Consider the following 22,100-nt stretch of genomic DNA (forward strand, 5'->3'; position numbering starts at 1 on the left):
CTACCCCTCCCTTTCTAGATGGGCTTCCCCTCCTCATCCTCCCCCCATTACCACCCTCCCCCCAACAATCACGTTCACTGGGGGTTCAGTCTTGGCAGGACCAAGGGCTTCCCCTTCCACTTGTGCCCTTACTAGGCTAATCATTTGCTACCTATGAGGTTGGAACCCAGGGTCAGTCCATGTATAGTCTTTGGGTAGTGGCTTAGTCCCTGGAAGCTCTGGTTGGTGGCATTGTTGTTCATATGGGGTCTCGAGCCTAGAGGGAAGGATTTCAAACTTGAGGTTCCCTGTGGCTGAACAAGGCCTGCTTCTGCTACCTCCTCTTTCCCTACTACCTGTCTATCCTGACCCAAGCTTGCTTCTGTCTTAGACTTCAGTGATATCACATTCTGGGGACAGCCTAGACCACTTTCCTGTTTCATGGGGATTATGGCCCTTATTACAGAGTCTGTGGCCCCTACTAGGACCTTGAAGTACTAGTTAGGTCCCGTGCTCCCTGCTGTGAGTGACTTCTTGCTGTGCAGTGGTTCTTGACTCAAGACAGATCCCCCTCCCTAGCCCCTAGCTAAATGCCCTTGCTCCTGAGCCTTCCTTGGCCCTTGGTGTCATGGAATATCGTTTTTTTCCTTCATGTGGAGAATGACCTTCTTACTTTGTCATCTTCTCCTGCAAGGAAACCAGCCTCTGAGTGTAGCTGGCTTCTTCCTCCATGGCTCCCAGCAGTTTAGCTTCAGATCTTGTCCTGTGAACTGGTCTGGCAAAGATATGTCTAGAGATATTTCCCGACTTTAAAGGAAAAACAGCAAAACCAGACCTTACTGTATGTAAGGAGTACTCAGTGTGACTTCACTCACCTTCTCGTCCTGACCCCAGTCATGTGGGTTAGATGCTCTTGTCCTCAGTTTGCAGTTGAGGAAACTCTTAAGTCTCAGTGATCACATAGTAAATAAATAGTAAATGGTACATCTGGGGCTTGGACAAAGCCTAGTTCTTTGTGGTCTTAAATTCCTTAACTCTTCTGTCTCCTGTGTAGTGCCTAATTTCCTCCAGGGGTTTCACATCCCAGCGGGAGCAAGCAGAGCCCTTCAGAGCCATCTGTTTCATGCTCTGGCGTGGGAACCATGCCTGGGTCATTTCAAGTACTGATGCACATTAGGTATATGCGTAGGCTTTGCTGAATGAGCAAACAAACAATGACTCTGCTCCCAGCTTACAGACATGAGCTCAGTATCTTCTTAGGATGACAAATGCTGTTGTAAGACCTCCTCTTACCTGTAAGATCCAGGGAGGTGAGAAGCAGGACACATGAGAGGAGGCAACAAGAAGGCAGCTTAGCCTTAGTGCCTTTCTAAGAGGCAGAATTATCCAGAGATAGTAGTAGTTGTCATGGATGGGGAGGATGAGAATAAGGCAAGTCTGTCATCCTTAGTCATGGGCCCTGAGAAAAGAGATTGAACATTTGAAGTGGCTGGACTGTACAGCCTAGCAGATATTCTTGAATTGGAGAGCCTGGGATTTAGCCTAGATTGCTGTTTGATAAGCAGGTAAGATAGTGTCAGTGTTTTGGGACAGCATTCTCTCTGTCTTTGTAAACGTGACATTCCTGGGTAGGGTAAAGAAAGGAAAGCAACAGTGACAGCATTTCATTCAGGACCACACACATCCAAGGGAAGACTGTATGTAGGTAAGAGGCACATATGGTACAAAACAGTAGGGCCTTCCCCAGTGGTTGTTAGAGCTTCTGGGGCTGTGACTGTCAGCACAGAGAGCTGTAACAACTCTTGCTGCCATAGGAGGTTCTGGGTAAACTGGTAGCTCTTTGTTATAACAAACTTGAATGCTTAAGATTCATGGCGAAAGAGTACTCTTACCAGGAGGGTGAGGCTATGGAGAAAATGGAAACTAAATACCTCTAGGATTTTTCTCCTTCCCCACCCCCATTACCATTATTATTTTGTATGTATGCCACAGCATATGTGTGGAGGTCAGAGGAAAACTTTTGGCTCCATTCTCTCCTTCCACCTCTACATGGTCCTGGGGATTGAACTAAGGTTATTGGGTTTGTGTAGCAATCTCTTTCCCTGCTAAGCTAACTTGCTGGCCCTGGCCTGGAATTAAAAGCAAACAACAAAGACTTTATTTATTTTTATTTTATGTGTATCGGTGTTTTGCTTGCACGTATGTCTGTGCGCTCCATGCATGCTGTGCCTGCAGAGGAGTTACAGATAGTTGTAAGCTGCCATGTTGGTGCTGGGAACCAAACCCAGGTCCTGTGGAAGAGCAGGCTGTGCTGAGCTATCTCGCTGGCCCTGGCCTGGACGCCTAATGAAGGTATGTTGTATGTGCAGTGAAATAGTGTTCCAGCTTAAGCATCTGTGGGAAAAGTAGCTATCTCATTCACTGCACTTAGCACCAAAACAAATGACCGGATCTTTTTTTTTTTTTTTTTTTTGGTTCTTTTTTTCGGAGCTGGGGACCGAACCCAGGGCCTTGCGCTTCCTAGGCAAGCGCTCTACCACTGAGCTAAATCCACAGCCCCAAATGACCAGATCTTTAAAGTCGCTATACCGACTACCATTGTTGTAGTCATGGTGTCGGGAGGTCTTTGTGTGTGTCCAGACTCAGCAGACAGAACACGTGAAATGTACTCAGTTCTTCGTTTATCAATTATACCTCAGAAAAACTACTTTTTTTTTTTAAACACTGGGAAATATATATTGGGGGATCTAAAGCACTTTCGTGGTCTTGTATGTATAACACCTAACTTCTGCAATTTCTCCTTTGTTCTATATTTGAATTTTCAGTAGCAGCAGGAGGAGACTAAGCAGATAAAAGGCGCCATGACTTCTGACGCGAGTCATATGCTGGAAGCTGCCTTGGAGCAGATGGATGGGATCATTGCAGGTGAGCTGAGTCCCTAGGACTAATGTCCTATCCCTCCCCCACGTCTCCAAACCCATTTTCTTTTGTTGGCATAGAGAAAGCCCTCTGTTAGACTAACATTGAAGTAGTTTAACATACATGCCCCCTTCTCTCTTGCTTATGGAACTCTCTTCTCTGGAATGATAATTTGACCCAGGTGGGCATACCAGTGCCTGAGTCGAGCTCTAGAGAGTTTGGATCCTGGCTTTGTGGCAGTTTGGGTGCAATGAGATTGATTCTGTTGTAAAATTTTCAGAGCGCATCATGGCTTATTACTGTGGAACTGAAGCTTGAAATTGAGCCGACTCTTCCCTAATCAGCGTCTGCTCATTTCCCTAGCTGTCATCCACTGTGTTGAGGAGACGGCAGGCAGTTTTGGCTCACACCATGATTACAGCATTCTTTTCCTATCATTTTTAAAATTCACCCCAAGTGTTTGCTTTTAATACTTGCATTAGTCAGTGGGGACTTTCTTTAGAAAGGCTACAATATAATTGTGGACACTTGAGGAAGACTACCAGTGTGCTATCTGGCTGATTGACTGATTGATGAGGAAGCTAGTCTTGTAACAAGGCTGTTATTTCAAGTCTTACAAGAGGGCCCCAGGTTTTCTTTCTGTCCTTACCAGACACATTCCAGTGCTCCTCTCTACAGACAGAGTATGCTGCCTCAGCCCTCTGCTCCCCACTGTGTGAGCTAGATAATCACCGGAAGAGATGAAGAAACAAGATGCAAGGTTGAGTGGCGCTTGGCTGTGGGAAGTGCTCACTGCATCTGGTACCTCTTCTTTCCTGCCACTTGCTTCTTCCTATTGCAGAAATACATCTGAGTCACTGAGGGCCCTGGGAGTTGGAGCCTAGGGGGAGGGAGGCTGTATCCTGAGCTTCCTCATGTTACAGGCTCCACTGGAACTCGCCCGAGCTGTCATCTTGCAGGCTCTCGGTTTCTCCATCAGCAGAGGTGTTCTTGAGAGGCGATGAGCAATGCCCCGTTTTCCCAAGTCTCCACAGTTTGGGATGTCTCATTCTAAGTTAGGTTCTATGATAACTTACTGAGAAGACACCATCATGAGAGTGGGTTTCCTAGCACTGAACTTAAAAAGCCTGATCTAGAAGTTCTCACCTGTACTGAGAGAAAAGCCACAGGGTTGGACTGAGGCTGACAGGTCAGTCCATTTGAGCCCTGGCCTGAGAACTGATTCCCTGACAGGATTCATGGAGGATGAATGAGATGATTACTATTTCTCCATTGTGTTGCTTCTGTTTCTTCGTCCAAAATTCTTGACTGCAATTATTATGTAGGTCTATTTTTGAGGTTTCGGTTTGGTTCTTTTACCAGTGTTATAGCATGTTAATTACTGTAGCTCTATAGTAAGCCTGAAAGTCAGATCTTGTCTCAGTTTGGAACTTGGTTTATTACCACTGTGTTTGTTGGCCAGCTTGAGTGTTGAGCTCTGGCTCCTTCCCCAACCTCCTGTCGATCTCCCCTTCAAAATAAGTTTGCCAAACACAGAAGAAAACTTGTCGGGATTGTGGTTGGAATTCTGATGAATCATCAGAGCTGTAGCTAAAGAGCGGAGCACTTGTCGAGCATTATAAGGCCCTGCATTAATCTCCATCCTTGCTCAAAAGAACAAGAACTGATACCTTGATGGTATGTCTAGGCTGTTTCCTAAAGGAGGTAGCCTTGTGCAGACAATCCCAGAACCATGGTAAAATAGCCAAGCATGGTGGTTCTTGTTTATTAACTCCAGCATTGGAGAAGCAGAGATAGGAGGATCCCTAGGGCCTAGTAGCAGTCATTCTAGTCTAATCAGTGACTTCCAGGCCAAAACATCAGGGAAACAGCATCAAAGGAACAGTGACAAAGATTGTTCTCTGGAAACACACACATACACACATACTTGTGTACACAGACAATGACATAAATACACAGAAATACATATATACATATATACACACATACACACTTTTACACAAACACACAGACTTGACAACACATACATATATACATACACACACATACAAGTGCATACATAAACACACACACACACATACACATACACACACACACACACACACACACACACACACACACACACACACTCAAAAAAGAAAGATAAGCAGGTCACCAGGACTGGATGATATGAGAATCCTGAACAAGGAAAGCTAGAGGAGGCTTTTTGATCTGGAGACCTTTCATTGGAAATCTGAGGTGATCTGGAGATCAGCTTTCTGGGACAGGAGACAGAACATGCCAGGGGCTAGAGAGAACCAGTGTACATAACTAAAAACTGATGAGCCAGGGAAGGAAAAGGGACAAGGCCCCAGATGCAGAGTAGACAAATCATATCATAACATTGGCTGGTAGGGGGAGAACTTCAGCCATTGGTATGCAAGGAGGAATGTGACTTCAGTCACATTCTCCAACTTACTCTGACACTCTGTGGGTGAGACAGTCTTTAAGGGGGCAACCAAAAATGCAGAAACCAATCAGGACTATATGCCAGTCTTATAGAGTCTGGATGAGTCCAGGGATGAACACACACACCTTATATATCAGACACCACAAAGCTCAGATGAGTGGAACAGGATGTTTTTGTGAGAAGCTGACTCTGGATTGGGAGAATCAGACTCAGCATGGCAAAGATTTTCTGTCCCTCTTTAATTTACCAGGAACTTACATTTTAACCAGATAACCTTTAATCTCAGCATTTGAAAAGCTGAGGCAGGAGTATCAATACAAGTTTCAGACCAGCTTGGGCAGTTTAGTAAGTCCCTGGTCTTGACAAACAGAGTTAGCATTTATTTTATAGCACTTATTGTAATGCCAAAACTGCTGTAAACACTTTGCGTGGGTACCATCACCCTCCTTACATAGAAGCTGTTCTTAGTTCCATTGAAATATAAGGAAACTGATCTAGGATCCAAATCAAGTAGTCTGCATACAGTTCCTCCTCCCTACCCACCTGCCAAGAAGAGCTTAAGGTTTTCTTCCTATAAAACTCTCACAGCGGTTCCAGACAGAAACCAAGAAAGCCTGTCCAGATACACCCTTCAAGGATGGAGGGCTGTGGAATAGCATGTCCCGGAAAGTGAGGAACCGAGTTTCCTATGTTCTGTACAGGCTATACCTAAGCCACTTCCCTCCATCCTTGTCCCAGATTCTCACCTGGAATACTGAGGTGAGACAAGGCCTTTTGAGGATCCAGTTAAACAATCTGTCAGTGTCAGCGAGGACTGTTTCAGAGGCTCTGTTGTTTTAGGGATGCCTGTATGGGAAATCAGGAAGCAGGAGGAAGCAAGCACACTGAATGGAGCCTTCTCACCTGCCTTATTTATATTCCTTTATAGCACATGTATCATTGCCTGTTACATTCATATTGCTCTTTTATTGAAACAATGTCAGTTCTAAGAGGACAAAGGCTGTACCACCGCATCTTTCCATCAGTCTGCAACACACGATAGCTATTTAGTAAACATCTGTCATGTCCATATTTTATTTGCTTCTGTGGCTAAGTTATCCTTTCTTTGGGTAGAAGTAAGATACTGGTTCTGTTTGTGTCTTCTCTCTGCCATCATACTGATTCTCACTCTTATTTTGTCTACTTGGACGTTTGGATGAGTGAGTGTGTGTGTGTGTGTGTGTGTGTGTGTGTGTGTGTGTGTATTTTATTGATGCATTTATGTATGTCTGTATGCAGGCATGTATTCACTGTTTTTCAGGACAGGGTTTCTCTTTGTAGCCCTGGCTGTCCTGGAATGCATTCTGGAGACCAGGCTGACTTGGAACTCAGAGATCCTCTTGGCGCAGCCTTCAGAGTGCTGGGACTAAAGGCATGTGCCATCACCACCTGGCTTGGATGAGTTTATTTTTTAAGAATATCACATCACTATTTTTGAAGACCCAGTAGTTGCTAAATCCTGTGAACAGTTTCTTAGTTGTAATGAGCTGACCCCAGCCTTTGATTCAATTCAGCTTTGAGTTTCTTAGTCTGAAGGCATGCGTGAACCCCTATGACATTCTTAGTGAAGAGAGGGACACCTTCCCTCAAGGTCTCTAATACCAGCTTCATTTTCAAGAAGGCTAAGACTACTGGGAACTAAGAGCTCAGAACGTGTGTAACTGTGCCTGTGGCTTTGGAGCTAAGCTGTTGGGGTTTCCATTCCATTTCAGCCAGTTACTGTCTCTGTGCTGTCTTTGGCAGCTGTGTGGTCCTTCCTCAGCTCAGTTTCTTTGTAAATGAAATAGTGGTATCAATGCTGTCTTTCTCTTATTGTGAGGCGTAGATTGATGATCAGGGACTTAGTGCCCGGAACTTAGTAAGTACTTAGTTGGTCTACATCTCTGGTTCATTGATACTAATATTAATGTTACTTTCACCATCAAAAGGAACAATGCTGTTCAGTTAATGGAAATAATACTGATAATTACCATTGTTAAATGTGATGAGGACAGTTGGACTGTCCTACTGGACAAGTTTGTCCCCCTGGCAAGTATGCCCACCCCATCCCCTCTAGGGCCTCAGTGTGATGACGTTCATCTCCACGTGATCACTGGCTGGGGTGGGAGTGGGGGCCTTGCAAGATGTAAATTGGTTTTGTGAATGCAGAAATGCCCATAAGCAAAACCAGAAGGTTAAACATAAACATGAGTTCTTGAATCTGAGTGGGCCCACCATAGTTATTGATTGAATCCTACATGTTTGTGGGAGAAAGTTGAAAAGAGGTAACTGCTAAAAACCCTTGGACCTGGATCAGTAATGATTTGTTTCCAATACAAAAACCATTGTTGGAGCCTGCAGTAGGATGTTAACCTTCCATCCAATTTTCCTTCTTCTCTTTAGTCCCCATGAATCCATCTGCAGATAATACTGTAATTGAATTGTGTTGTTGACGGTTGAAATCCAGCCATGTGTTGCCTAATTACATCCCAGTGGATGGCACAGAGCAGCCGACATGCATGCTGAGCTTACATAGGGCTTCACTGTGTGGAAACACAGTCCAGTGGCTGTTCTGTCAGGCCCCTCTTGGCATAGGACCAGAGCCCCATGGTCAGGACACAGGGGTCCACTTATTCCTCTTTGCTTTGGCAGAAAGTCACCCATGCAACCATCTGTAAGCTGTACTTACTGATAAGAGTTAAAGACTGCTTTAGGACAACTAAGAAAGTGGTTCCCACCTTCTTGAACTCTTGCCAGCCCTGATTAGTGTCTGGCTTTCAATGAAGGAAGAAATTAAGATTTCATAGGGGTGGAAAAGTTCTAGTCAAGACTGGGATGGTTCCTGTGGCCCTTGAATACCAGCCATGGGGTTTGTGGCTGAGGATGTAGCTCTCATCCCAGTATTCATTAGTTGGTCTCGTTGGCTCTTCTGCAGTGCATCGGTGTAGCCAAACATTAGTAACAGCACACAGCCTCCACTGCCTCTTTCCCATCCAGGATTTAGGTTGAGAGCCTTGTAACAGCTGTATTCAGAAGAAATTTATAATCCTGATATATGGCAGCATATGTCCAACCCTAGTACACAAGAAGCTGAGGCAGGAGGATTGTGAGTTTGAGGCCAGACATAAGATATTGTCTCTAAATAAAACAAGTATATATATGCACTCATACATACCACTAAAACTTTAAAAATCATTTGTTTGTGTGTGTGAGTGTGTACAGATATATGCATGTCCACATTTATATAAAGAACAGTATGACATCAGTGTCTCTATTGCTCTGAAGCTTAATTTTTGAGGCACGGTCTCTTACTAAGCCCGAAACTGACTGGACTAGCTGGGGCAAGTCTCCAAGTTCCTTTTGTCTCTTCCAAATTACAGGTATGACCACCTGTTTGACTATTTCTGTGGCTTCTGGGGACCCAAACTCAGGCCCTCATTCTTGCATGGCCAGCATTTTACCAATTGAACCAGGTCCTTAGCCCCCACCTTGTTTTTTGAGATGAGGTCCCTTACTGGGTCCTTGGGCTTGCTGATTGGTGGCAGGGCTGGCTAGCTAGCATGCCCCAGGGCTCCTCCTGCCTCTGCCTCCCTGATGAATGATTTGATATATATGCTGAGGCTGGGATTCAGGCCCTTCCTTATGCACAGCAAGCACTTGACTGACTGAACCATCTCTCCAGGCTCCGTTTTTATTCATTATATTATCTGTGCCTTCTTTACTTTGAATCATTTTTGCTAGGGATGATATTTTTGTTACTACTCTGAACTTGCTGCTTTGGGTTTTATCAGTCAGTTGCCGTGTGTGTGTGTGTGTGTGTGTGTGTGTGTGTGTGTGTGTGTGTGCTCTTTGTTATATACCTATACTTTTCTATTTGGATTTAATTTCTTTAATATCTGTTCATTTCTTACTTTCTTAGATGTATCTCTTCTCCTTCAGAATCTCACCTTAAAACAGAAACAATCATATGTTTTTAAATTGATTTCTACGTTGCATTTGGTAACCTGTGTCACTTACTCTAATGACGTGGCAGTTACTGCTGATACTTGTGTGTGGACGGCCTAGACCACTGCTGCCATTCTCTAATGTTCTGTGTGGGTTCACAGGCACACATGTTTTTCTAGTCATTAATACAGGGATTTCTATTTTTCTGTTACGTTAACTTGTAAGTGTAGTTATTTTCATTTTCTCTGTCCTTGGTGATTGCTTTTGTCATCGGGATCTCGGCAGCCCTAAGGTGGTTGCCTTTTTAGTCATCTATTTTCGTGTGGTGCTAGAGATTGACAAAGCCATGGTCTCGTGTATGCTGGTCAAGCACTCCACAACTGAGCTACTGCCTCAGCCCTGAGATGGTGGGCTTTGGGCCCTGGAATTATAAGCATCTTACATAAATACTGGATTGTTTGTGTATTCTTATTCTGGTTCTAGACCCAAGTTTTAATGCTGGTTTGAAATTGATTGGCTGAGGTTGTTTTCTTCTGTATCCTGGCCTTTTACAGAGATCTCCCATTCATTTTCACCGTTGCTCAGTCTTAAAGGCATGTCCCCTTACCTCGAGTGGCCCACTGAAGGTCAGATTGCAGGGGGCTGAGCAAAGGCTCAGCTGTTGAGAGTGCACTGCTCTTACAGTGGACGTGACTTCAGTTCCCAGCACCCAAGGTACACTAACAGCTCCTTAAGCAGCTACTGCCCCCTTCTGGTTGCTGCAGACACTGCACCCATATACACAAATCCTCACATACTCAAACCTACATACATATAATTAAATTTACACATTAAACTTGTAAAACAAAAAATTTAGACAATATCCCAGAGAATTTGGCAGTGACTTATAGGACAAACACTAACGCAGTTGCTTTTACCACAGAGGTTGTGAGCTTCAAAGCTTCCCTTCAGTTCCATGACTTTGGAAGGTATATGAACTTTGTATCTACAGGTATCTTAGGAGTTTTTCCTCTGTGTACTCAGCTTCATATGTCTGCCCAATGGCCATCGGAGTTCTGTGGCGTTCCTTAGGGCATGGCCCTTTCTCCTTCTTTAGACTAATGAATGGCTAATCTCAACTCTCTAAACGTCTTCTGGGTGACCTCAATTGCACCTGCAGAGGTCTTAATCCATGTTAGGTGACACGTTGACAGGTGTCAGCAACTAGAATGTAGACATGGTCAGGTGGAGTGAACAGTTCATACAGATGGAGAGGACAACAGTAGTTCTGCTATATTATTGACTTGAGAAGTTGGCTTGACCTGAAGCCATGAATAGTATCATAAACATTGTCCACCATGCACCCCCATCTCCCTCAAAGAACAAATTGAACTTAGCTTCTGGCTGTAACTTCACTCTGCAGAGGTAGACTGATCTCAGCTTTCCCCAAGGATAGTACCAGCATCCAGAAGATGGCTGGCAGTGGGCAGAAACAGTCAATTCTTTTATCTAGTAAGAAGAAAGATTCTTTTTTTGGGATGGAGGTGGGTGGTTTTTGGTGGGGAAGTGTCAGTGTGGCACTAGTAAAATCTACCTTTTTCCCCTGTGGAAATACTAAAATAGGGATGTTTTAGTCCATCTTGTGCTGCTGTAACAGAGCACTTGAGACTGGATGACTTAAAAAGAAAAGAAAAGAAATTTCTGCTGTTCCAAATACAGTCAGAAAATTCCAGTATGAAAAATGTAACACAGCAGGCTTTCAACCTGTGGGTTGTGACTTATTTGAGGCTCCAATGACCCTTTCACTTGGTTGCCTAAGATTATCGGGACATGCAGATATTTATGTTATAATTCATAACAGTAGCAAAATTACAGTTATGAAGAAAAATTGAAAATAGTTTTATGATGGGTGTCATCACACCATGAGGAATGCTGTTCAAGAGTTACAGCAATAGGAAGGTTCAGAACCACTGCTGTCACATCTGATAAGGGACAGCATTTGTGTCTTCCCAGGGTAGACGGCAGAAGACAAGAACTTCCCTAAGAGGGGAAGGAATGAGGACAGAGCTCATGCTTTTATTAGGAACACATCCCAGACATAACTGGCCCATTTTCTCAGAAACCCTCAGTCTATTCCTGGAGGTGGAATCCTCACACATTTAATTGCCTTTCCCTTCTGTTCTCCCCTCCCCCTTTTCCTTTGACATCTCCTTCCCTTTCTTTTGCTTTTCCTCTTTATTTCCTTTTCTTTCTTTCTCCCCTTTCTTCGTTCTTCCCTTAAGGTTCCCTTCCTCTCTCTGTCACACCCTCACCCCCTATTTTTCTTCCGTCCTCCTTACCTTTTCTGGAGAGGAGGTCTCACTTTCCCAGGCTGAACTCAAGATTACGATTGTCTTGCCACAGCTCTGTAAGTGTGGCATCCCAGGCATATTAGAACACACCTGGCTCCTAATTATCCCTTCAGGATCTCACATTTCAGTATTTGCATGTTAGGATTAGGTTTGCATGTTTGATTATTTTGTAGGTAGTAATGTATCTCCTGGGTTGGCTTTGAACTCTTACTGTAGTTGAGGATACTCCTGCCTCTGCTTCTGTAGTGCTAGAATTACAGGCACGCGCTACCATATCCAGTTTAATGCTGGGGATCATATCTAGGGCTTGGTAGCACACTACCCAGTGAGCCACATCCAGCCCAAGGATGAGGGTTGGGGAACCTTCATGCCATATGATCTCCCTCTGAGTTCTCCATTTTCTGTTGGACCTCCCATATAGCTTGGTATAGTATGTGCATGTGCATGCCTTAACAAAATACTCTCTGGTGAACGGAGACATTGATCTCCACATTCTTTATCAGCCGATCTGTTTCACTTTCTGTCTGGTGGTGTCTGCTTGGTTTATCGTTTCCTGAGAGAGATGAGCTTGATTCTTATCTTTACACAATATGATAGGATTTTCTTCTCTCTCTCTCTCTCTCTCTCTCTCTCTCTCTCTCTCTCTCTCTCTCTCTGCATAGGATTTATATATCTGAGCTCACTAGTGAGATAGGCTGTAATTTTCTTTTGTAGTAATCATGGGTTGGGTTACACAGTTCTGGGATGTGTGAGAAGGCACCATTCACCATTTTCTCTAAAACGTGTCCCTGCACTCTGTCCTTACGAAGTGAGTTCCTCTTTCCTAGGCTAGATTAAGTAGTCTGTTACTCAGTCTGTTAGACTTAGCTTGGAATTGTCTGATAGAATTAACTTGTGAGAGCATTTAGCTTGCTCTTTTTTCTGTCAAAAAGAGTAGAATAGTAATACAATTTCTTTATAGAATTATTGATGATTGTTATAGGATTATGGTTTCTTATAGGATTATTGATAATTTTTTATTTCTTTCTTTAGCTGTTTTTTAGTTTGATCAAAGTACCTATTCTGATGTATAGTACACAATGTCATGACATTCATTATTTATAGTTAATAGACACTAATAAAAATTTGTCATTAAGCACTATTAACAAAGTCTCATACATCTGTTTTTGTCTTATCCTGAACAATTATTTGAACATTAAATTAAATAAATTAAACAAAATTATTATATACTAAGTTCATGTTTTGCTTCTTAAAATAAAACTTCTTGGGTAGATGTTTTCTGCTGTAGGCATCAGAAACCATCATTGGTTGAGTGACCTTCTAATGCAATGGTCTCCACTTTGGCTTCATCTTAGAATGCCTGGAAACCTTTTCATCACCTGAGATCACATCTGAGACCGATTGAATTCAGTTCTCTGAAGTGGGACCTCTGCTTATGTAGTTGGCAAAACTCCCTCCTGTGGTTTCTGTAAGCATCAGAAGTTACAAACCTTTGTACTGACTTAGACTCCCTAAATAGTGCTTTGCTATTTGAGATAATGTAATAGTGTGTTCCCAGAGAGAGAAACTTGTTTTTAGCACTTAAATATAAGTTGAATCACCTTTTTCTGAGAAATAATTTAGGGGGGAAGCTTTGCCTTATCAAAGGCACATGCGTTGTTAATCTGTTGTCTTGTTCTGTTAACCCCAGGATTAAGGCACACATTCTCTTATTTGTTGTGCATGGTTTTTGATCTTGATTTGTGGTTGTAATTTTGTGTAGGAGGTGGTCATCTGGAGGGAACTTGTGTATGGGAGCTGAGCCCTCTGAGAGACTGTGCCTCTGTAATGTTTAGCTGTAGCTGTTGTCCACTGTGGACCATTGTGTATGCTATGTACTGATTTCTGTTTGGAGTTTTAGGAAAGAATGCAAAATAGGCATTTGGTCTGCACTTGTGGTGTGCAGAGGCCTGTGTTTTGCATTTTTCACAGTGTTGTGGGTGTGTATGGCTTTACAGACTTGCCTGGGGCCCTGCAAGTTTTTCTGCCATGGGTGAATATTCTCAGAGCCCTCTGAATGAACAGACAATATTTATGGCTGTTATTTCTAGAGACTTCCACTCAATGTAACTGCTCTCACCAGGCACATAGGCCCAGCTTCAGTGAGGGGTCGGTCCTTCCTCTGGATCTGTGCCTGAGCTGCTCTAGAATCAGTGTGAACTTACTTCACCATTCACTTTGGTTTCTGTTTCCAGTCCCCGGGGTTTTAATTCTCCTTCAAGCGTGTCTCTGAGTTGGGGCCCGTTTTGGCTTTTCTGTTTGTTCACTGTGGGTAAGGAGATCCTGCTGGTCTGTCTGTCTGTCTGTCTGCCTGCCAGAAGATCCCCTCAGGCTTTGCATGCTTTCCAGCAGTTCATGTGACCCGGCCGCAGGTTTCTGAGATTGTTTGAAAATATACCAGTTCTTCACTTGTCACTTACTAGGTGAAATCAAGCTCATCAGGGCTCAGGGAGGGAATGCATCTATTCACTTACTGCTTTATCCCAGAGGGCTGAGGAGATGGCTCATATGTGCTGGGTAAAGCATGAAGACTTGAGTTCAGATCTCTAGCACCCATGTAGAAACCAGGCATGGTGCATGCACATGTAACTGTGATGTACGATGCTGGGGCTGGGAAAGGACAATTGGATGCTAGAACTCACTGAGTCAAGCTGAAGCCATGAGCTCAAAAAAAAAAAAAAAGATGTGAACAGCAACTGAGGAAGATATATACACAAATAACACACACACACACACACACACACACACACACACACACACACACACTTAAAATTTTTTATGCTGATGTTGTCTAATAACCAGTATGAATTTACAAAACATGTTTAAACCTGGAGTACCTGTGCAAACTAAGTCAAGTTGCAAGCTCTCACTTCTGATAGTTATTGTCAATATTTATTAAAAAAGTTATTCTCTCTCTCTTTCTCTCTCTCTCTCTAATTATACATATATATGTGTGTGTGTATATATATGTTAAACATCCATATGCATTAATTATATTAAAAAAATTTTTGGGTTATTTTATGTGTTATCTGTTTTGCCTGCTTGTATGTCTGTGTACCTCATGTATGCTGTGCCCATGGAGGCTAGGAGAGGGCATCAGATCCCTTGGGACCGGAGTCAACAGATGGTTGTGAGGGTTCCTGTGAGTGTTAGGAATTGAACCATGTCCACTGGGAGAGCTGCTGGTGCCATCTCTTCACCCATTAATTAATATTTTACAAATAGGTGTATGGATCCATGTTTCTGGTTCTTTGGAAGTCATTTCTTTTATATTTAACTATATGAATTATACTTTTGATTATTCTAGAAGTAATTTAAATACTCAGCTAGTTGTTTGCACCCTTACTTTTTCAGAATTAGAATACCACTGAGATCTTTACTATGTAGGAATCTTTGATGCAAATCTGATTTTCTTAGAATCTGCCAGATTGCTTATTACAAAGAATTGGACTAATTTTTGTGTCTCTGAACAGGTTCTGAGTGTTCACACTATCTGCTTGTCTACAATGATCCTTGCATTTTAAAAAAGATTTATTTATTTTATGTATGTGAGTACACTGTCACTGTCTGCAGACACATCAGAAGAAGGCATCGGATCCCATTACAGAGGGTTGTGAGCCACCATGTGGTTGCTGGGAATTGAACTCAGGACCTCTGGAAGAGCAGTCAGTGCTCTTAACCACTGAGCTATCTCTCCAGCCCAATCACTTCATTTTCAACTTCATGTGTGCATCCTCCCTGACCTGTGAGCATGTGCTAGTGAACACACCCCCACACACATGCATGCACGTTTGCAAATGCACACACTTTCAAAACAGAAAGGGTGTGTACCGCAGGGGAATGGTTGCTGAGCATTTGTGTGGAGTTTGGAGAGCTTGCTAAGTTTCTAACCGTTTTCTCTCCTTAGGTTTGGTTTGTGCAATTCCCAGTCAGCTCTAAATTGGATGTAGGAAAGTGCTGAGCACACACCAGGGCATGGGTACTCACCCTGTCTCCCAGCTTCTCAAAGCCTGACTTTTTCGTGGATTGTGACCCATGGTTCCCTTTGTCATACAGTTTCAGAAGGCAAACTGGCAATCAAATTCTGTGGTAATTGTTTCCTTCTGTATGGATGTTTCCTCCCCAAACTGCTTGGCAAGGATGATGTTGGCTTCTAAAAGTATAAATGGGCCAGAAATTAGATGCCAAACACGTGGCCATAGTGGCCCTCCAGCTCCCATTTTCCAGAGTAGTCCTAACTTCAGGTGTCTTACCCTATTGGCCTTAATAATCCGAGTGCCTTAAAACAGGATCCTTTAAACTGCATTTTACAAATCATCTCTAACTGCCGAAAGCACAGACATCCTTTGTCAGACTCTGTGAGGTCAGTTTGGGCTTTTCTGTAGTTGAATGATAGGGTGTAGCACAACAGAAACCAGTCCTATTTTAGACATACTAAATTAGAAGGAACTGACCCCACATCCCAGATCTCTGAGGAAATCTGGGCACTTATTTCTTTCTCTGAAGCTATTCCCTGGAGTGTGTCTGTAGTCACTTGAACGAATTGCATTTCGACATGTACTAGGTGCTGGGAATGCAGCCGTGCCTGGCATAGACTCTGCTTTCAGGGTCTGTCATGGGGAGGTGGGCTGTGGATATGCAGAGAACTACTACAGTTTTCATATAGCAGTCTCCCAGTGGAGCATCCAGAGTGATCCTGCTTTGCTATATAATCCACCACAAGAATGAGTACAGTAATCCTTTCTAGTATAGTCCATTACTGTGTCCAACTAACCCAGGCCAACCTTTGCCATGTGTTTCTTTATAATTCCACGACTGTGGTAATGTTCCACAGGGGATGGCTCATGCTATGTTACCTGGGATGGCTACTTTGGATTTGGAGGACGAGGACCTAGGATGGCTTTACTCACAAGTCTGTCACTGCAGTGAGAGGGCTGGTGGCAGTTGGAGCTGTCTCCTCAGGGTAGCTGGCCTTTGATGCAAGGTGATTGGGCCCTGGGGAGGAAGAACAGGAGCTGTCGTAAGCCTCAGACCCAGCATTGGCACAGTCACTTCCATGGTGTTCTAGGGATAGCAGTGACCAGGCCAGCCCAGGAAGAGGAGCGGAATCCCATAAGTGAATGGGAGGAGTTTGGAGTAGCCATCTATGCTGTGTAATACTGATTCAAAAGGAAACAAGTATGTTTGAAAAGATGAAGAGGTGGGTCTCGTTGGCATTGGTCACTGGTGAGGGCTGTCTGTGTTTAATCAGTTATATTCGTGTGTGAGCTTTGTATGCCAGGCTCAATAGACTGTACCCAGCTCTTGTGGGCCTCTCTTCCTACCGCTGTAGGTCAGTATGGAGATGCTGCTGTTGCCATGTTTTCATAATGAGGTAGGAGCAAGCCTCTAGTCAAGGAGTTCACTGTCTGTGACATCTACTCTCTTTACTGAGGTCCCCCCCCCCTCTTCTGTTCCAGGCACTAAAACGGCTGCAGATTTTAGTGATGGTACCTGTGAGCCTGGGCTGTCTCCTCCATCCTCCTGCTTGAACTCCATGCCTGTGCTCCATCTCATCGAGGACCTGAGACTGGCCTTGGAGATGTTGGCACTTCCTCAGGAAAGGGAAGCCCTCCTCAGCCAGATCCCTGGCCCAACAGCTGCCTACATAAAGGAGTGGTTTGAGGACAGCTTGGTGAGTTGGACCATGGCCTGATAAAGGGAATTGTGGGACACATAATTATGCAGCAATAGAATGCCACCAATAGCCAGAGCTGAGGACTTCTCTTTGCATCTCCCAGCACTATCTTGCTTCCCATATAACTTTGGGCACATCCCATGGAGTAGCCCTCAGCAGGAGTAAAAAGCCTAGTCAAGATATTTAAGTTACTCATTCTGCCTTCTTGTAGTCTTCAATAACTCTCTTCTGAGGTGAGAAATCCAGGGTCAGATACATGATCCTTGAATTATATGTGTGTGTGTGACTTGCTGGACTCACTGAGTGGAGTTTTAAACCACAACCTAAAGCCTGCTGGCCTCATTAGTTTCTTTGTTTTTGCCCATGATTCTTGCCCTACAATTGTTGTGTGTGTGTGTGTGTGTGTGTGTGTGTGTGTGTGTGTGTGTGTGTGTGTGTGATTTCTCTTGGTTAGGCCTGGGGACTTGCTGGGCTGTAGGGGAAGGGAATGAAGGATTAATCTGCAAACTTGCTATAGCTTTAGTTTATCATGTCAACAGATGAAGAATTCATATTATCTGGGAATGGGTAAGAGGTGGAGCTAAATTGGGATGTGGCCATTGGAGGGCTAGAGAGGCAGATGATGCTAGGAAGCCAGACAAAGGATGAGGGGGAATGAAAGAGGGGTGCACTAGTGTGGCCACCTAAGCTAAAATTAAGGTTGAAGGCTGGGGTACAGTTTTCTAATACAGGGCTCTAACGCTAGAGCCCTGAAGATCTGTTCAAAATTAGAAAATGTGCACAGGGAGGAGGCAGGGACAGGGACATTAAATTGGGAGGGAGAGGTTGATGTTGGAAGATGAGACATCCTTATCCATAAATCATGTCATTTGTGATTAAACAGCCTCCATCCTAGATGTCCTAGCCTCCTTTTTGTTCTAGAGGGATATGTCAGTGTATCTCATCCCATGCTGTCCTTAACAATGAACAACCTCTCATTTTCATTACATGGGTTATTCAATATTTTCATTATATAGGCTCCCTGCCTGGTGCCTTTGTCACGTACCCGTGTCAGGGTTGTAGGAAGTATAACAGTCTCCCAAAGATACCTTTGTAGCAATGACCAGAACCTGTGAGTATGTTTATGACCTTAAACATGAAGGGGAAGTAAGATAGAAAACAGTTTCAAATGAACTGATCTTAAAATAGGGCATGTAGTTTGGACTGTCTAAGCAGCCCTATGTAACCACAAGAGTCCTTGTAAACACATCTCTTTCTGTTTTCTGAGTTCTTTCATGTTTCTCCAGAGCCGTATTTTTGCTGGCTCTCTTACAGTTCTGTCCAGAACCTTAGCAGCACATAGCCAGGAGAGTCATTGAGAGTTCTTTCTTAGCAGAAGTTCTGTCTGCCCATAGCTCAGCCGTTTCTTGTCTGTGTTCTTCACTGTACAGTTTACAGTGAGCATGTGTCCCTTGGTCAGTTATATGAATGTGCCTCCGTTTACGAGACAGTCTTTCTAATACTGACATTTAGATTATTTTAAGTCTCTCACCATATGGGGCATTGCTGTTGTGACTATCCTTTTCTGGCTCTAGGATTTTCTAGAAGTCTTAATTGCAGAAATCAACTAGGGTCATCATTTAAAATCTATAATGTCCAGTTAAACTTGATTTCAGATAAGCAGTGAGTAAGGATGGTCAGGTATGCCCTAAGCAGCTGGCTAACCTGGCAACCTGTAATCCAAAAATGTTAATATGTTTAAGCCTTTGACACAATTTTCCAAATCTCTTTTCAAAAGAATTTCTTTGTCTTTAATTTCATTGGCTGAGTTTGAAGCAAGTCTTTTCCATGTTATCCTGAGGTCAGAAATAATCACCAAGATTGAAAGGTGGCTTTAGCAGTTTCATAAGGGGGAAAGGTTCACTGCTGTTTTGGGTACATTTCTTTACTGAGAAGGCTAAACTTTTTGAAATTAGTTTATTAGTATTCTCTATAGTTTCCAAGCTTTTAATTTCATATCCTGCATGAAAAACATTCCACGTATATACATGGTCACATATGAATTATTTTACTAATATAGGCAAATTATGAAGGTAAGATGTTCAATTGGAGGATTTGAAAGGATAAGGCCAAAAAATAATCCTATGTGTTCTTCCCCTACACCGAGATGCCGCCTTAACCCCTTGGGCATGTTTGTTCTGCCCTCTGTTCATATCTTGCACTCATTTTTCTTTTGGTGTTTTGGTTTTCCATAATGAAATGATCTTTTATTTTACCCCAGTGTGTACTTTCCTAAGTGCTATGCTCTTCAAGCCATGGGGTTTAGAAAATGGTGGCTAACGCTATCACTCAACTCTGGGTCTCTTCTCTTCCTTGTAGCCCTACAAAGAAAGGCCTGACTTAACCTCACATCGATTAACGAGGTGCCTGTTTCTCCATCTAGTAGGTTTGACTGCTATGTTACAGTTCACTCAAATTCATTGGCATTTTTAATGTGTGACATGAAAAACACTCATTAACTTTTAAAATATTTTGGGGAAATATATTAAAAATAATTGTATTCCCAATTCAGTTGATGTGGTAGTTGGGGAAACAGCTTGTGCTCAGGTTTGCACAGATTTTAGGGGCAGATTATTTACAGTGACTGCAGGAATCCACTGCCTAAGAAAAATTTCCCCAAATGCTATTGCGTTCATAAATCTTTTAGAGTAATTATTCCCATCAACCACCTCTGAATGGTGTCCTTTTTGGGGTCAGAAGTTCACATAAACATTTCAAGAAGCCAGAGAGCATGTTAGGGTTTGATTCTGAGCAGAAAAGGCCGGTCTGCTTTTCAGGTCTGGCTGACCTAAAGTCAGTTTACATTCTACACACATTCCTCACTAGCTCTTCTCTGTACAGCCACTAAGTACAGAGCAGCCAACAGGTCACTAGCTGCTCCAGAGTGGTCCTTGTGGCGAAAGACTGTGGTCTATTTGGATAGGAGTTTGTGAAAAAATAAGAGATTTCAGATCACACATTAAACTATGTTGATTTGTTAAAGTTTAAAAAGCTTTGCTTTAATCACCAAGACTCCACTTGATTTTAATTTAAAATTCCTTTTTGTTTTAGACACGGTCTTTGTTTTCCTGCCTGGCCTGGGGGACTTTCTAGTCTTGAACTCATAGAAGTCTTCCTGCCTCTGCCTCCTGAAAGCTGGGACTAAAGGCATGCGTCATCATACTTTTCTTTTTTTAAAGACTCTGAGGTAGATTAGGATTAGTGTTGGAACGAGAGAAACAGTTTGAGAGACAAGCCAGGATGGACCTGCACCTCCTGCTCAACACAGACTGTGCATTGTGTGGGTGTTTGTTCCATTCCCTCCCGCAGACAGTCTGGCTTTGTCACATACCTCAAAGTTCCTGTTTTGTTGAAATGTTAGCCTGACTCTGTCCAGCTCTGCCATACAACATCACTATCTGCTGGGGTACTTTCTCCAACAAAGCAGTGTCAACAGTAGGGTTTAGATCACTAGAAACCTGTAGAGAGGCTGGGCATGCCCATGTGAAAACACTGGCTACAGATGACCTCAGAGCCTCTGGTTTCTCTCATCTTTCTGTCCTCCATCTCCCGGGACTGAATTTTCCTCAGGTGTGTCCTTTAATGGCTAACAAAGCTCTGGCATGTACCTTCCCTCAGGTATAGCTATATACAGCTCCATCCAGAGTTGATCAGCATCTTTTGACCGGTATGTCCATATTAAATTATTTTTAATTACGGGGAGAGACGTTTTTCTGAAATCCTCCAGCATATTTCCCATTGGTCTGTGGCCAAGATACTTCTAAAGCATCAGAGGAGTCTGGGAAGGAAAAGTAGGGCATTAGACCAAGAACAAGTTGGGTACCCCTCATGAAGACATCCAACAATTGCAGATTTGGAGAATTTTGAATTTTAGAGTTTTTGAAATTTTATTTTACATTTCTTGATTAGGTATGCTTAGCCAGTAGATTGTATGTAAATGATAATAATACCTTTTTTAAAAAAACAACTAATATATTGCCAGTCCAAAGCATTTCAGACAAGCAAAGTTTACGTGACATTGACTTCAGTTTGTCATAAGTAGTCCAAGGTGAGCTGGGGTCTAGTTTGCAGAAGGTAGCTGCTGTCAGCAAAGAAAAGAGTTGAGGGAAAGAATGGCCGCTAGGAAGACATCACAAAAGGTCTGTGGCAAATATGTCTGTATGTATATATCTATGTGTATGTGTTTATTCTTGTTATCTTACGAGTAATTTCTACGTTTTCGTTTTATATTTTATTTTTGATACAGGCTGTTACTAGGTGTGTACCTAGGTTTAGGTGATGCTGGGTGTCAAACTCAGGACCTGGAACATACTAGCAAACACTTTATCAGCTAAACTACAATCCTCTCACTCTCCTCCATTAAAAAAAACAAGACGAAACCTCTTTCCCAAAGCAAAGAGTCTCATTGACTTGTTAAATAATGTTAGAGCTAAATCCTCCAGGCGCATAAAAATACTAGGTACCAATGAAATAGAAATGTAAAACTTTAAAACAATTATATTTCTTTGTGTGTGTGTGCCTGTTCATGTGTGAGAGTGTGTGCATGCCATAACATGTATGGTGTGTGTGTGCCTGTTCATGTGTGAGAGTGTGTGCATGCCATAGCATGTATGGTGTGTGTGTACCTGTTCATGTGTGAGAGTGTGTGCATGCCATAGCATGTATTGTGTGTGTGTACCTGATCATGTGTGAGAGTGTGTGCATG

General features: G+C 43.1%; 1 protein-coding gene across 1 annotated transcript in view; it reads left to right on the forward strand.

The window, feature by feature from the left end:
• Positions 1-22,100, forward strand: part of Ppfibp2 (PPFIA binding protein 2) — a 145,448-nt gene that overhangs the window by 38,330 nt on the left and 85,018 nt on the right. The window contains exons 2-3 of the mRNA NM_001100582.1: positions 2,805-2,904; positions 17,139-17,353. Coding sequence (NP_001094052.1) covers positions 2,841-2,904; positions 17,139-17,353 — 279 coding nt within the window. The 5' untranslated portion in view covers positions 2,805-2,840. The remainder of the gene's footprint in view (positions 1-2,804; positions 2,905-17,138; positions 17,354-22,100) is intronic.

This window comes from Rattus norvegicus, chromosome 1 (genome assembly GCF_036323735.1).
Source record: "Rattus norvegicus strain BN/NHsdMcwi chromosome 1, GRCr8, whole genome shotgun sequence".
Lineage (NCBI taxonomy): Eukaryota > Metazoa > Chordata > Mammalia > Rodentia > Muridae > Rattus > Rattus norvegicus.